Source organism: Piliocolobus tephrosceles, chromosome 16, assembly GCF_002776525.5.
Source record: "Piliocolobus tephrosceles isolate RC106 chromosome 16, ASM277652v3, whole genome shotgun sequence".
NCBI lineage: Eukaryota > Metazoa > Chordata > Mammalia > Primates > Cercopithecidae > Piliocolobus > Piliocolobus tephrosceles.
Window position 1 is genome coordinate 59,973,530 of NC_045449.1, and position 17,438 is coordinate 59,990,967.

Below are 17,438 nucleotides of genomic sequence, written 5' to 3' on the forward strand. Positions count from 1 at the left end.
CCCCCCCCCGCGCGCTCCCGGCCCGCGCGCCCCCGCCGCTCTCGTCCGCGCGGCCTCGCGCTCGGGGCATGCGCGGTGGGCGGCGCCGCTCCGGGCCGCCTCTGCCGCCGCGAGTAGGAAGCGCGAGCGCCGGGCGCCGGGCTGTCAGTGAGCCTGGGGCCAGCGGGCGAGCCAGCGGCTCAGGCTCCGGCTCCGGCTCCCGCTCCCGCTCTGCGCCGCACCGGCCTGACTCTCCCCGGTCCCCGCCGCGCCCCCTCGCCGCGTCCTCGGCCACCAGCCCGCGCCCCCCGCCCGGGATCGCCCCGAGCCCGCACCTCTCCGCCGCCGCCCCCGCCCACCCGGCCCTCCGCGGCCGCAGCTCCCCGGCGGAGGCAAGAGGTGGTTGGGGGGGACCATGGCTGACGTTTTCCCGGCCAACGACTCCACGGCGTCTCAGGACGTGGCCAACCGCTTCGCCCGCAAAGGGGCGCTGAGGCAGAAGAACGTGCACGAGGTGAAGGACCACAAATTCATCGCGCGCTTCTTCAAGCAGCCCACCTTCTGCAGCCACTGCACCGACTTCATCTGGTAGGTGCCGGGCCGGGCACCCCTGCCCCGCTCCTCCCCGCCTCCGGGTCCCGGCCCCCGGCGCGCCGGCAAGTCCGCCCCGGGGCTGGTTCACTCCGAGAACTTGGAACCGGCGGGAGTCCGAACTCTCGCCCGGAGTGACAAGCGCTCCCGGCCCTGACACCGGCGGGCAGGACTCCCGGGACGTCGCCGTCCCGCCACACACACCCCCTGGCGCGGGAGGGAGGCTGGCCCCGTGCGGTGGCGGCGGGGATCCTTCTCCGGGCCGGGCCCCTCACCTCCCCGGGGGCGCCCACCGGCACGCACCCAGCGGAGCGGCCGCTTGCGGGGGTGGGAGCCCAGTGGACAGGGGAGGAGGAGAGGCCCGAAGGAGCGAAGGTTCCCGGAGAAACGCGTCCCAGAGTAACGGGGGAGCGGCGGCGATTGCGCTGCGCGGTCCAAGTTGCTGGCGAGCCAGGCTGGGCGCGTTCGGGGGGGTGTGTTTGTGCTTCCCATCGGGCTGGACCGCGCTGGAATCTTGGGCCCCTGCCTACTGTAGGCTGCGTCTACTGGGCACGGACAGACTTTGACTTTTCTGAGTGAGCAGAGAGAGAACAAACTGTTGAAAGCTTGCAGTGGGGGGAGGGAGAGTTCGAGCAGGCAAATGGCACAAGGGCAGAGGGACTCATTTAAAATAGACCCTGTCGGCCAGGCGCGGTGGCTCACGCCTGTAATCCCAGCACTTTGGGAGGCCGAGGCAGGCGGATCACTTGAAGTCAGGAGTTCGAGACCAGCCTGGCCAACATGGTGAAATCCCGTACGAGTAAAAGTACAGAATTTGCGGGCGTGGTGGCAGACGCCTGTAATCCCAGCTACTCGGGAGGCTGAGACAGGAGACTCGCTTGAACCCGGGAGGCGGAGGCTGCAGTGAGCCGAGATCGGGTCACTGCACTCTAGCCTGGTCGAGACAGAGCAAGACTCCGTCTCAAAAAAAATTAAAATAGACCCTGTCAACACGAGATTAGACCTGTAACCCTGTTGATGAGGACAGAGGCCTTATTTAAGAAAAATAATATAACGGCCAGAGGTGTCAGAGATCAGGTAATCACCAATGACTTCAGGCATTCTTAACTCGAAGGATTCTTGGGGGCTTATGGAGAATCGATACATAGAAGGGCTTCGGGTGTCTCTGAACCCTGTAAAACTGGGTGAAATTGTGAATCTTTTTGCTGGTGAGAATTACAGCTTTCATCTGATTCTCAAAAGTGTGTGACCCTTCTTCCCAGCTCCCCGTCACCACACAAAAGTTTAGAAAGCTGGAACTAAAGGAGCTCTAGGTCCTCTAGTTAGAGCAGCAATAGTTTGGTTTTTCTCTTAGGTTGCGGGATGCCCTGACTCTTCTACCTCTTCTTTGTCGTGTAGCAAGTTCCTGACAAGACAGCTATGGCTAGGGCTTCTTAGCTCCCTCCCCTTCTAGGCCAGGGGGAGCTGCCCAGGGTGGCAGTCATGGAGTGAATCCTGCCACCAGCCAGCTGTGTGGCACAGGTATCTTGGGCCACTAGAGTGAACATAATATGGATGGCTCTGTCTGAATCCATCACACCTGGGGAAAAACATCCCAAAGGTCAGGTCCCATGATCGTGGTGCTAATAAGGTGTTTAATTTTCCCTTTCCTTTTTAGACATCTGCTCCCAAGTACACTTTTATGAAAAGCACAGCCACCTCTATGAATGATTTCCACTGTCTAGTCAGCACATGAAGCGATTGTGCTCAAAGGAGTAGGTAATCGTAGATAAGGCTATTTAAAATACAATTTCGAAGCATCAGGGCAAAGAGAATATTGCATTTGGTTAAGAGGAGGTGGTCAACTGTGAGAGTCCATTAAAAGGGAACAGACTGCTGGTGACTTTTGCAGGAAGTGGGAGAGTTAGAAAGGGACTTGCAGCCGACCGAGGCTAGTTAGTGTCTTTCCACTATCAGTTGCCCTTGAAGGATCAGCCCTTGATGAGCTGAAGAGGCGCTCAGGTCACCAGCAGTATTGTGAAGTGGAAAATAAAGGCTCCCCCCCGCCCCCAGTATCCCTGCAGCTCTCGGCATTTAATTGTAAACGAACCAATTGGAAGTCCCAGGAAACCATCTACAGGGGTTGTCTTTTTCAGTTTGCTTTCATTATTGTTTCTACGGGGTCCTTGATTTACAAGTTTATTTCAATATTAAATCACTGATATTTTTAAGTGAAATGTTTAGAGTTAATTATGGTTTTTGGTGAGGGGGGATGACTCTAAGTTAATTTTAAAAGTATGTGAAATACTTTGTGCATTAAACATTCTAGGTGAAGCAAAGAGGTTATGACGCTCAGCCTTCTGAAGAAATGTTAATGCAGTTAATCCTAGTAGAACAATACCTGCAATTGAATGTCCATGTCAGGGTTCTCTGCTTACAGGGTAAATTCTCTAAAGTCATTTACAAGAACAAAATACCCTCCGTATGTACTTTGACTGCTGTCGGTTCTCAGTAGAAATTAGATCATGGTAATCTCAAATGCAAACAATAGGAATGATATTTTCTAGGTTCTGGTTCCTTAAGCCAAAATTAAATGTTAAAAGTGATGCTGTTTGGCAATTTCTAGACACATAATACTTTAAACAAATGCATAATAAGTAAGCCCACTTTGTTGTCTTTAGGGAGGGAAAAAAAACAATTTTCATTTGATCTTCAGGAACAAAATTAAGTAACTTTTAAAATTTTAACCATAAACTCTTGTTACTTGAATATTGTAGCCAACAAGTTTGAATATACAGTCATGTTCTTGTCTTGAAATTTAAGTATCGATAACATAGCATAAAAAATTGGAAAGAAGCTTGATATATTGGAATAGTTCAGTGATCCTTTATAGGCAAGATTTTTTTTTCCCCTCAAGGTTGAATTTACACAGTAATCTGGCTAGATATTTAGGTATGTTTTTTCTATTAAGTCATGGGATTTCACGTACAAACCTTTAGTAGTGGAGTACTTGGTCACATAACTTGTTTGAAATATGCTATCCAACACAAAATTGTTAAGAGATTTTGTTTTTGTTTTTCAGGGGATTTGGGAAACAGGGCTTCCAGTGCCAAGGTAAGCTGCCACTTTTGATTTTATTTTCAAGCACAACATGAAATAAACATTCCAAACAGTATTTCCAGTCATCTTTTTTTTCCAATAAAAAAAAAGGTTATTTAGATAATAGTTTTGAAATATGAGGGCTGTAAATTTGGGCCTTAAATAATTTGAGCCTACTAATCTGCATATAGAGCTGCCTTTTTCTCATTGGGGAAAAAAAAAAAAAGCCTTCCTGTAATTTTATTTTTTGCCGAGAACATTCTTGTCAGAAACTGCTGTCTTTGTGTGGGTGTTGAGAAAAAAATGGAATCACTTTGTATTCAAGTGGCTTTTCTTCCTTGTTCTTCCTCTTTGTTTTTATTCTTTATCGCTTTTACTTATGTATTGAGTTGGACTCACTGCATCTAATTTTAGGCCACATTTCATTCTAGTAAGGGTTTGTTTTGTTTAGATTACCAGTTGTTATCCAGAACAAAGTTTGCATGTTTTAAAGTTTTTTCGATGACTTGATGATGACTGATTTCTATGGTTTGACTATGTGACATGCTTTTCTTTAAGCTTACGTATCTGACAACACGTGATACCAGTCATCACATACAGAAAGGAATCCATTTACTTCCCCCTCTGATCTGTAATTATATTCCACACACATCAAATATCTAACTTTTTGTACTCTCCATTCTATTTGTTTGACTTTTCCTTTTTGAAGAAACCCACTTTATAGATCGTGAAGGCATCACAGGCTCATTAGCTAACTTTTCTGGCTCTCCTGCTCATTGTCTGTGTTGTGTTTATTTAGTTCTGGTTCCATTTCCCATCTGGGCATAGATTTATTATTAGGGCAAGCAGAAAGTACATTCTAGCCTGGAAAATATTATCCTAACACTGTTTAATATTAAGTGCATTAGAGAGAAAGGCACTGTGTACTTTCTTACAACTTTGAGGTTGTGCTAGCTAGTAAATTGGTTGCCTTTTAAAAACTTCTTCAAATTTGTGAACTTGTTTCTTATATACATTTTCTAAACATATTTTAGATGGGAGTATTTTATGGTCTGATTATTCATTTAATATTCTACCTTTCTTTCTCCAAGCACATCTTTCTCCAAGATGTGCTTAAAACCCCTACTGAGTATATCATTGTCAGAGTTACATTTGAAAATCAAGGGATATTCCTTTTAAAAAGAGAATAAAGAGAAAGATGTGTTATACCAGTCTCTACAAAAGATGAAAGGAAAATGTAGCTCTTTCTAGCTCTCAAAGTTGTGGGCCTGAACTTTGTAGGTGAGATTTGAGCCTAGGCTTGAACATGACTTTAGGGCGTTTAAAGATGTAAGATTCTGAGCCAATGTGATGACATCTGTTATTTTTGGTGATATTTTTGGTTTGGGTGGGGACTTATATAAATCTATAAGAAAATTTTTGTACTGAATCTTCTCAGTACTACTTGTCTGGGAGAAAGTGGTTATCTTGTTCTAAAACTTTTATCATTTTCTGCATAAATAAAAAGTAAAGTTGATTAGAATAAGGTTGGTTCCTCTTAGACCTGCTCATCTGAGCAGATTCTGTTGTGGAAATCCCAGTGACCATATTACTAGGCTCCAGGGGGTTTTGCATGGTTTGCCCCAGAGCGTCTCTGGAACTTTTAGTGGATTAGCAGATTAATAGTCTCATGGCGGCATAACTCCCTTTTACCTAAATTATAAAAGTGAAACCCATAAAAATTTCAAACTGTATCAAATAAAAAGTGAAATTGATTCCCTTCTCTTTTCCCACCTCCAGGGGTAGCTTCTGTTTGAGACAACCATTCATTCACTCACTCACACATACTTAGTTTTTAAAAAGAGATCAGTGTTTTATACCACTTTGCAACTTGCTTTTTTCACTCAGCAGTAGATGGTGGATATTCTTCCACATCAAAGCATCAGTTCTGCCTTACTCTGCTTAGTGGCTGCATGTGTGGATGTATCCAATTTATTCACCCGTTCCTCTATTGAGGGATATTTTGGTACTCAGTTCCTACTAGTACAAATACCTTTGTCAAGAGCATTATTGGACACTAGTATAGGTATTTCTACAATAGATAGTCAGAAGTGTGTATGTGTGCATCTTAAATGTTAATGGGTACTGCTAAATTACTCGTCAAAAGAGTTCCAGTGCACATTTTTGTGTGTGTGTGTATTAGTGGGACTTCCCCTTCAGTTTTACCAGTGAAGATATTAGATAATATACATCTTTTACATTTTTTACCAATCTGGTAGGTGAAAAGGGGCCCCTCTTTTAGATTTCCATCTCCTGCATTCTGGGTGAGCATGAACATTTTTTTTTTTCAAATGTGTTTTAGCCATTTGTGTTGTGTGAATTGCCTTACATAATATTTGAAACTCTGGATTTACAAACTAGATAAATCAGAGAAGTGACTATGTGCTTTCTATATAGTTCTTTGCTTTGGTGAAGAATTGAACCTCAGATCTCTTTAAATAATGAATTACCGTACTGCATTTACAAATTATAGTTCACAGAAACTTTTTCCAATAGTATACATTTATTTGTAACATGCTGTCTGCTTGTTATATTTTGTTTACTGTGTCTCGTCTGTATTTGACTTCTAGTAGGCATATGCTAGTTCCTTATATTTTGTTGTTTGTTGTAACTTAATTAAGAAGGATGTGTTACCTTGGGATGATGCTTTTAATCCCACAAATATAGTTATCCAGCATTTTCTGTTTTGGCTCTTACCTCAAAATTAATCTTTCTATTAACATCTGACCATTGTAGAGTGTTTAAGTTTTCTTTTAATGCACTCATTTTTTTTTTCTTGGTTTTGTTTGATAGAGCATCATTCTTCTGCGGGAGAATAACTCATTCTCACTCATGCCTTTGGCAACACACCCTCTGAGAATGACAGTTGGAGTTTGAAACTGCTTTTTTTTTTTTTTTTTTTGAGACGGAGTCTCGCTCTGTCGCCCAGGCTGGAGTGCAGTGGCCGGATCTCAGCTCACTGCAAGCTCCGCCTCCCGGCTAGTTTTTTGTATTTTTTAGTAGAGACGGGGTTTCACCGTGTTAGCCAGGATGGTCTCCATCTCCTGACCTCGTGATCCACCTGTCTTGGCCTCCCAAAGTGCTGGGATTACAGGCTTGAGCCACTGCGCCCGGCCAGAAACTGCTTTTTGTATTCCTCATATGTCAGAGTACTTTTACACGATGAGGCAGTGCTTTCTATCTATTAGTATGTAGTGTGTTGCTTTGGTTAGTAGGTAAAATATCTGCAGCAAGCATAGTTTTTCTTCCTTTCTTTAACTAGAGAGGTGTGTATGCTCCCAGTGACTCACATATTCATGCAGTAAGTAATATAGCTTTAGATCCAAAATATTTATCTTCATTTTACTTAGTAAATGATGAGTAGGTACTTGAAGACTAAAGAAATAAGTGAGTTTCAGTCCTTAAAACTGAGTTTGTAATTTATGCTGTTTAGAGAGTGGCATTTTACAAGCATGTGAAACACTAAGGTTATTTCTACTTTATGTTGTATCTTGGGGAAGAGAAGGACGTTTCTCTGGAGAGAGACTTATTGGCTTATTTCCATTTTTTCTTTATTGACTCTGTACCATTCTTCTTTATATTGCAATATAGGTGTGCAACCCTGAAAACGGATATTACCAGGGCAAGTAACACAGGAAACCATTGTCAGAATTTGCTGCCTGAAATGGTGAAACCAAGGGCCATTCTTCTGGGGAGGAGAAAGATGAATGTGTAGTAGATTTCCAAGTAGGAAATACTTTTCTTTTTCTTTTTTTTTCTGAGACAGAGTCTCGCTCTGTCGCCCAGGCTGGAGTGCAGTGGCCGGATCTCAGCTCACTGCAAGCTCCGCCTCCCGGGTTCACGCCATTCTCCTGCCTCAGCCTCCCGAGTAGCTGGGACTAGAGGCGCCCACCACCTTGCCCGGCTAGTTTTTTTCGTATTTTTAAGTAGAGACAGGGTTTCACTGTGTTAGCCAGGATGGTCTCGATCTCCTGACCTCATGATCCGCCCGTCTCGGCCTCCCAAAGTGCTGGGATTATAGGCTTGAGCCACCGCGCCCGGCCGGAAATACTTTTCTTAAGGTCCTCAGAGATAAAGACAAGCGTGCTCCTTTGCAGCTCTAAAGTGACCCTTTTTACATGACTTGGAGTTGCCTTCTTATTTTTGGCTGAATGTTTTTTGCTTGATGTATTCCTAGCACTCCTTTCATCTTCATAAGACTAGCAGAGATCTAGTCCTTGCCCACGTTTTCCCCTGTCTCAGAGAAAGGAGAAGATGACAGCGGAGTAGATTTGTGTGGTATGGACATTGATGAAGTTGCATGTCAAGTCTGGAAGGTCTGTTTCCAGTTGGTAGTTTGTGTCTTGCACTGGTTACTTCCAAAGTCAGTCATCAGAGAACAGAGCGATCCACTGTACTGCTCAAATGCACTCTTCCTCTGGGGCAGTGGAGCTGAAACAGTGTTATCTACTGCTTTCAGTACTGGAAAAGGGAAAGCCAACTCCATTTTATCCCCCTCCTTAGGCGGAGCAACACCCATGCACTTCTCTAATTACAGTGGTAGAAACAGCCTCTCAAAATGGGACCTGCTTATTTCAAATGCCAAACAGTTACAGAGTTTGTTACATCTGCCTAACCTCCCCTTGTTTTCCCTAATTTTTTTTTTTGCTGCTATTCTTTGTCTTTTAATATCACAAAGTAAAATGTACTACAAACCCAGGCTCTTTGAGGAAGATACTCAAGAGACAGCATGAGAATTAAGCTCTGCCAATAACCATGACCAATAGGAGCCTGTTGTCCCTGAATGATCATCACTGGATTTTGAGCGGTCTGCTGGGAAATAATTCACATTTTTGTGCTTTCAATGATGCCACTAAGAAGTTGTTTTGAATCTTGAGTCATTTCCCTGCTAAGAAGACAACACATATTGTACTTCGTCTGTGACTACAGCTGAAGCTCTGCATTTTTCAGTGTTAAGGGTTAAAAAATCAGCTACTCAGCCGGGCACGGTGGCTCACGCCTGTAATCCCAGCACTTTGGGAGGCTGAGGCGGGCGGATCACGAGGTCAGGAGATCGAGACCATCCTGGCTAACACGGTGAAACCCCATCTCTGCTAAAAATACAAAAAATTAGCCAGGCGTGGTGGTGGGCACCTGTAGTCCCAGCTACTCGGGAGGCTGAGACAGGAGAATGGCGTGAACCTGGGAGGCGGAGCTTGCAGTGAGCCAAGATAGTGCCACTGCACTCCAGCCTGAGACTCCATCTCAAAAAAAAAAAAAAAAAAAAAATCAGCTTTTCTTCCCCTTTGATATTTTGTCTGAAGGCCTGTTTCAGAGAAGATATTTCCATTGGCTCATCTGAGCAGGGTGGTGGTTTCTATTCCTTCTATAAGAATGAAACTTGGTGTTTAAGGGGAAAAAAAAAAGAATGATCCTCCTCTTGGCTGTGTGAACTTAGGGATTCTAGAAAACAAAACTACTTAAGGAAGGTGGCCTTTAAACAGAAAGGGGGCAGTAGCGATTGAGTCATCAGCCTTTCAGAAAAGGGATGCGCAGTTGTCTTCATCTGCCACGGTGTTCTGAGAGCTGAGTTGTATGTACCAGGAGATAGGAGACTGAGGTCCGAGTTGGGCAGAATCATGAGGTTGGCCAACTTGAGCAGAGGATCTATCCTCCTTATGGCCAACTTGAGCAGAGGATCTGTCCTCCCTACGTACTGCATTGACCACTGCTTACACTATGTGGCCTCTGGCTGCCCGCTGGTTTTCAAAGTTATGGGTTTCAAAGCCAGGGTTTTCCATTATTCTGTCTTCAAGAGGGGTTCAGCCCTTGGTACCTCAGTTTTGATTGGTTACCCATCCCCAAATTGTAAGTTACTTTAATTATAGATGAACTCTTGAAGGTTTAGTTCCAAAAAGATAGAATCCATGGAAGACTGAGTGTAATTTGAAACCTAGAGGTTTTGTAGTAATGCCAGGTCAAAGCATTATCTCAGCCTCAAAGATGAAATGGCCAATAATGCCTGAATACAGAGAAAAGTGGTGGAGGTGGACAGTTAGAACTGCCTTTCTGTGCTTGACTGCAGTGGCTCATGCCTGTCATCCCAGCACTTTGGAAGGTTGAGGCAATCGAATTGCTTGAGCCCAGAACTTTAAGACCAGGCTGGGCAACATGGCAAAACACCATTGCTACAAAAAATACAAAAAGTAGCTGGGCATGGTGGTGCGGTGCCCATGATCTGAGCTACTTGGGAAGCTGAGGTGGGAGGATCACTTGAGCCTGGGAGGTCGAAGTTGCAATAAAGTGTTATTGTGCCACTGCACTCCAGCCTGGGTGACAGAGTGAGACCCTGTCTCAAAAAACAAAACCAAACAACCAAAAAAAAAAAAAAAACCCTGTTTTTCTTTTCAACAGTGGTTTTCCTCTGTAAAAATGCGTTAATACTTAGAAGTAGGGACGCTTAGATAAAACTAGCATTGGGTGTTCCCTTTTGGTGCTATATACTTGTTATAAAATGATTTGATTAATGACTTTCTGAATTGCTACTTTGACTTTATATGGTAAGTGAAAGTGTTTTGTTAATTGATTCACACATCAATCCTACCCCCGCCATCAGAAGCTGGGGCTGTAGCATATGGAGTGGCTATTTATCCTCATAGGCAGTAAAAGCCAAATAAATGTTTACTTTTGCAGATACATCTGATGTTTGAGTTTCCTTTTCTTTATATTATTTTATTTTTTTGAGATGGAGTCTCACTCTTGTCGCCCAGGCTGGGGTGCAGTGGCGCAACTTTGGCTCACTGCAACCTCTGCCTCCTGGGTTCAAGCAATTCTTCTGCCTCAGCCTCCTGAATAGCTGGGATTACAGGTGCATGCCACCATCCCCAGCTAATTTTTGTATTTTTGGTAGAGACAGGGTTTCACCATATTGGCCAGGCTGGTCTTGAACTCCTGACGTTAGGTGATCCTCCTGCTTCAGCCTCCCAAAGTGCTGGGATTACAGGTGTGAGCCACCGCGCGCAACTGGAGTTTCCTTTTCTTTAAATTTTTTGGTGGTGTCCTGCCCTCTGAGTATTTCACTCTCCTCGATGATACTATTGAAATTTAAGTTCTTAGGCGAATTAACCCCTCACTTGCTCAGTTGTTTTTCTTCATGAAGAGTCAGAGTATTCCGTTTCCAAATAGCATTAGTTTCACAGCTGCCCTATCAGGATAAGTCCAACTCCTTAGCAAGACATTGGAAGACTCTTAGTCTCCTGCCTGACCTCTTCAGACTGACTTACTCCATCTCAAAAAAAAAAAAAAAAAAAAAAAAAAAAAAAAAAAAAAAACAGCTACTCCCCTTTGATATTTTGTTTGAAGGCCTGTTTCAGAGAAGATATTTCCATTGGCTCATCTGAGCAGGGTGGTGGTTTCTATTCCTTCTATAAGAATGAAACTTGGTGTTTAAAGGAAGAAAAAAAGGAATGATGCTTTCCTTCTTCCCATCCCTGGGTGATTGTAAGTTGCGGTTTCCCAGAAAGTGCTGGCTTCAGTTCTTTCCTCAACCCCTTTTGCCCAGATGATACCTGTTTCACCTGTTAAGTCTTAGTCTAAGGTTTAGCTCTGGTCTTTCCCGATTGTCCTGCTATTCTACATGTTCTTCCTATCATAGGACCTTTTTTTTTTTTTTTTTTTGAGACAGAGTGTCATTCTGTCACCCAGGCTGGAGTGTGCAGTGGCACAGTCTTGGCTCACTGCAACCTTTGCCTCCTGGGCTCAAGCAGTTCTCATGCCTCAGCCTCCTGAGTAGCCGGGATTACAGGCAGATACCATGACACCCAGCTAATTTTTGTATTTTTAGTAGAGACGGGGTGTCGCCATTTTGGTCAGGCTAGTCTCGAACTCCTAACCTCAAGTGATCTGCCTGCCTCCGCATCCCAAAGTGCTGGGATTACAGGCATGAGCCCCCGCACCCCACCCTTCCTGTCATAGGGCCTTCACACTGTATCACCTCTCTACTTCTGTTTCCTCTGCCACTTTTGAGTACAAGGACCGAGTCTTCTTTCTTTTTGTGTCTCCAGTGTGTAATGTGGTGCCTGACACTCAGTAGATACTATGTAAATATTTGTTGGGTGTGTGATTATATAAATATTAAGAGATGTGATACAAACATTCATAACCAGAAAGATCACAGTGACTTCTGCCTGGCTACCTTTTCTGTATTTTTTTAAAGCAAGCTTATAATCCAAAGTTATGCCAACTAAAATCTTAGGATCATTAAAGAAAAAGTACTTTTTGAAGCTAAGCATACTTATTCCAAAGAAGGAGCAGAAAATTCTACGTTTATGTGTATAATAAGTTAACATATGTAATGGCTAAACCTAACACATTAACACTGTAGAAATAAACCACTTAATGTGTCTTCTTTCTGTCTTTAGAAGAGTATCCAAGCATCAAGAATAAATCTTATTGCACAAGTAAAACAAGAGTGTATTATGGGCTATAGCAGGAGAGGGAAGATATCTTGGGCACAGGGTGAAGAAGTAAAACCAACTTTTAGTACTTGTTTGGTATAGTTATTTAAATGTTCTGTTTTACTTTGAGATTGGTAATAACTGGAGCTCAAATCATCATGCTCCAGAGGGAGTAGTAGCTCAACTTCACTGATTCTGTTATTTTTAAAATTTTTGTACCTGAAAGGTTTTGTGCCTTAATACATTTTTTTGTGTGCCTTAATACAAATAATAAAGGTTTTTGTGCCTTAATATGCAAGTAAATGTACAGGGATGGCAGTGGCAGCTTTGGAGTGAAACAGCTGTGATTATGTTTATCATCACAGATTATAACGGTGATTAGAATCACTTTCAAGATTTTATTCAATTGAATGGAAAGAAAATGAATATGTATTCAATGCTGCATTATGTCAGACATCTAACTTTCATGTTTTATATGCTTTCATTCCTAAAGCACCCCATAACAGGATGTTATCCCCATCTTAGAAAGAGCTAAAGTACTTAACCAGGCTGGTGGGGCGTGTCATGGGTTCAGATTCTAACGGTTCTGCAGAAAACATTCTTCAGAGCCAAGTGGAAACTTTTGGTATGAATGAAGCCTGGATTTATATTAGGAGAGGAAAGAATGATGCCATTATGAAACATTTCTTGGTGACATAAAATTAAGGTTTCACTGTCCTCATCAGTCTGTCAAAATTTCCATGGCAGACCCTTTATTTCAGGTCTTGTTTCCACCCAAACTGAAATCTCATGCTCAACTTAAGGTGTGGCCATTTCAGTGTTGGCTGTGTCTAGTAGAAATTGCTATAACTGCATTAAACTCTTTACTAAATTATACAAAAGGGAAAATGGTTTCTGGAAATAGATTTCTATCAAGAATGGAATGGAAGGGAATGATTTGATTAATTGCCAGCACAAGATAAGAATTATTTAAGAGCAAGTCCATAAAGTAAGATTAGTATGAGGGCAATGTATCTTTAATGCCTTCACTTGCTGTTCCCCCTCCAGTATCTATACATTTCTATTCTTGGTATTTTGAGAAATAGTAGATCCATCTGTCCTGTCCAGGGTGACTCTGGTAGGTAGTTAGGAAATAAACCATAAGGATGTAAATATGAGACTTGAAGATGTGCTTATAAATAAGTTTAGCTCTGACTTGGACAGAGTTCCTCAAGTTTGAGGGGATGGGTCCAGTTAACAGTTGAATTGAGAGGAAAATTTTACCGTGGAGATTAACTCATGGTTTTACCATCTAGTTTTGAGTTAATCTCTACGATAGAATTTTACTGTATAGTGAGATATATATGTATACATGTATATATGTGTATATATGTACATATATGTGTGTATATGTATATATGTGTGTATATATATATACACACCTAGCTCATGTGATACATACACATGCACACACACTAGCTCGAGTATGGTTGTGCACGAAGTTTATGACATAAGGGTTTTCTTATACTTGAAACACAATTGATAGCCAGCACCCAGATAGCACTTACTGTATACACTGTTGTAAGCACTCACTTTTAACTCATTTGATCCCCACAACAATTCTGGAGAGAGAGGCTGTGTTGTGATTCCTGTTTTACAGATGAGGAAACAGGCACTGAGGCACAGGGAGGTTTAGTAATTTGTCCACAGTCACATAGTTAGAAAGTGGTGGGGCTGGGATTCAGACCTGGGCAGTATGAGTCCAGATGCCATGTCGTTAAGCCAGGTGTTCTGCTGCTTCTCAGTTCTCCTTGTCTTGAAGTTTTATCACCCTTAAATTACACCATTAACTCGAATGTCTAGGTATTAAAGAATGAAGCATTTTTTCTTTTTTTTTTTGAGACGGAGTCTTGCTCTGTCGCCCAGACTGGAGTGCAGTAGCGTGATCTCAACTCACCGCAACCTCCGTCTCTCAGGTTCAAGCAATTCTCCTGCCTCAGCCTTCCGAGTAGCTGGGATTACAGGCATGTGCCATGATGCCCGGCTAATTTTTGTATTTTTAGTAGAGATGGGGTTTCACCATGTTGGCCAGGCTGGTGTGGAACTCCTGACCTCAGGTGATCCACCTAACTCGGCCTCCCAAAGTGCTGGGATTGCAGGCATGAGCCACTGTGCCCAGCGGGAAGCGTTTTTTCAATTCAGTAACACTTAGTGTGCTTCCTGCCTGAAGTGGGAGGTTATGGCCCCATACATGGACTCTGTTTAGTCTATGTCATGCCAGATCCTGCAGGGTGTGGGACAGAAGACATATATGAAAACAACACATTGTAACAGTACATCATGTACATTATATTACATCTGAGTCTGAATGAAATAACAGTTTTTGAAGCATGTGGGAAGGAAGGAGATATTTTTTGAGCTCATTAGGAGATGGCTCTTGCTTTGGGCTTTGTAGGTTGCTAGAATTTCCTTTGATTAGGAAAATGAAGGAAGCCCTTCTAAGGTAAGGGAATGGCATGCGTGAGAGAGGGATGAGAGTGACTCACGTTCAGGAAGCAGTAGACTGGGAGAGCCCATCTTTTTTGAGATGTTGCCCCCGCTGACCTCCGAAAGGAAGAACAGATAATCCCAGCACTTTGGGAGGCCGAGACGGGCACATCACGAGGTCAGGAGATCGAGATCATCCGGGCTAACACGGTGAAACCCCGTCTCTACTAAACAAATACAAAAAACTAGCCAGGCGAGGTGGCGGGCGCCTGTAGTCCCAGCTACTCGGGAGGCTGAGGCAGGAGAATGGCGTGAACCCGGGAGGCGGAGCTTGCAGTGAGCTGAGATCCGGCCACTGCACTCCAGCCTGGGGACAGAACGAGACTCCGTCTCAAAAAAAAAAAAAAAAACAAAAAGAAAAATATGTGGGGAGCTGCTTCACGTTGGCCACATACTGACTCTTTATTAAATACATTGTTTCCTCTTGTATCTTTTGGTTTTCTTGTCACCATTTTCAGAACAAAGTTACAAATACAGAGATTACTGTATCTACATGTAGAAGATACATTGTACTGAAGCTTGGAAAATAACTTGTTGAGTTTAAAACAAGCTTGTTCAACCAGTGGGCCACATGCAGCCCAGGATGGCTTTGAATGTGGCCCAACACAAACTTGAAAACTTTCTTAAAAAATTATGCATTTAAAAATTTTTATTTGTTTGAAAAGCTTATCAGCTCTCGTTAGTGTTATTTTATATGTGGCCCAAGACAGTTCTTCCAGTATGGCCTAAGGAAGCCAAAGATTGGACACCCCTGGTTTAAAACGTGTGGTACTTTGACACTTCCTTCTGCTCATCTCTCTACTATAAGGAAGCTGGCAATATTGATTATTGATTATAGCATCCTGTTGGGAGTCCAGGGTCTTACTGCGTGGAAATTATGACTGGAGATGAGATAGTTATACTAGATATATGTATTAATAAGGGGAAAATAAAGAATTAAAACATTTACATATTAAAAATCAGCAACACTTTCTATTTTAGAAACTGTCTACTGATTTATCCAGTCAGAATTTCTGGTTCAAGATCCCTAGTTTATTCCTCCTCTCTCCATGGGCTAACCTTGGGCTGATGTGTTTTCACCGTGGTCAGAAACCTTGGTAAGGAAAGGAAAGGGGTGCTGCAGTGTACTGGTATCCTATTTGGAGTGTAAGATAAGTTTTCATCTGAGATTCAGATTTGAGAAATACAAGTTTACATGATACTACTACCATGCTACTGTGAACTTACCGTGTACCACCACTGCATGGGTGGAAACAATGCTGGAGCAGAAGCTAGGTAGGCTGCCCTCGTGTGACTGGTGAACTGGGAAACTGTAATTTGAAATCAGGCAGATTTACTGAATGTCTGTTTCCACTGCAGTAGTGTTTTTAGTTGCTGAAGCTGTACAGATACGTAGCCAATCCCTTTTTCTCAACTTATCTCTTCATTTTTTTCTTCTCTTAGGTTTCTAATAAAGAATGATTTGTGGTGCTCTTTGTGGTAATTGGAATAAAACTCTCACTGGCTTAGAAAGCTTGGCTCACAGTTGTAAAGACTTCCATTAGCTTCCTTTTAGATTTGTGTTGAAGTTAAATGGCTGTACACTAGCTTAAATAATTTTCCTTCTTCTGTTGAATTCATGCAACTGTACATCCTCCGTGAATGAACTGCCCTAAAATGTGAAAATGGGAGATTACTCATTTTTAAAAAAATTTAAAATATTTTAACTTGGTTCTTAAGTATTTACAATGTAGAAAATAGCTTAAATATGACTGTTAAGTTCTAAATAGGAAGATGTTTTTCTTAATGCTGTTATAGTTGTGAAAAGTTGTACATGATGACTTAAAATTTAATAGGTGGGTTACAAAATAAGATGATGGTATTATGAGTAATTTGCCTACCAGTACTTCTGAAGTTTCTTTTTAGTGAACCTAATTTTATCATATGCCAAATTTGTTTAATACTAAAGTGACTTGGCCAGGCGCGGTGGCTCAAGCCTGTAATCCCAGCACTTTGGGAGGCCAAGACGGGCGGATCACGAGGTCAGGAGATCGAGACCATCCTGGCTAACACAGTGAAACCCCGTCTCTACCAAAAAATACAAAAAACGAGCCGGGAGATGTGGCGGGCGCCTGTAGTCCCAGCTACTCGGGAGGCTGAGGCAGGACAATGGCGTAAACCCGGGAGGCGTAGCTTGCAGTGAGCTGAGATCCGGCCACTGCACTCCAGCCTGGGGGACAGAGCGAGACTCCGCCCCAAAAAAAAAAAAAAAAAAAAAAAAAAAAAAACTAAAGTGACTTTTGTTCCTTTGATTTCACATTAGTTTCCTCAATCTGAATAGCACATTAACATGGAAAACTTCTCTGGAATTCTTCTGTTTTAATTAAAAAATGGGGCTTTGTTTCTCTATATCACATATATGTGACTTTAAAATTGAAACGATCATTAATTATAAACAGTTTAGAAACATGGAGGAATGATTTTTATTTAATTTTTAGGTGCGAATTCAAGTTTAGGGATAGAGACTGATAGGCACCATTATCCTTTTTTTTCCTTTTTTTTTTTTTTCTTTTTTACTTGTTTTGTACAACCAGGCACCATAGCACATGCTGGTATTGAGCTGGATTGGTGTCTGTGTGATGCAGATTAGCTTTCACATCATATGTTATAAAGCTGAGTTATTGGGCTGGAGCAGGAATAGTTGGTATGCTTAAGACATGTCATGGTGGGTTGGACACGGTGGCTCATACCTATAAGCCCAGCGCTTTGGGAGGCCGAGGTGGGCAGATTGTTTGAGGTCAGTAGTGCGAG

General features: G+C 42.8%; 1 protein-coding gene across 1 annotated transcript in view; it reads left to right on the plus strand.

Moving 5' to 3' along the window:
• The first annotated feature begins 10 nt into the window (after window positions 1-10).
• PRKCA (protein kinase C alpha) overlaps window positions 11-17,438 on the plus strand; it is a 502,110-nt gene continuing 484,682 nt past the window's right edge. The window contains exons 1-2 of the mRNA XM_023212008.2: window positions 11-567; window positions 3,632-3,663. Of these exons, the coding sequence (XP_023067776.1) occupies window positions 395-567; window positions 3,632-3,663 (205 nt within the window). The 5' untranslated portion in view covers window positions 11-394. The remainder of the gene's footprint in view (window positions 568-3,631; window positions 3,664-17,438) is intronic.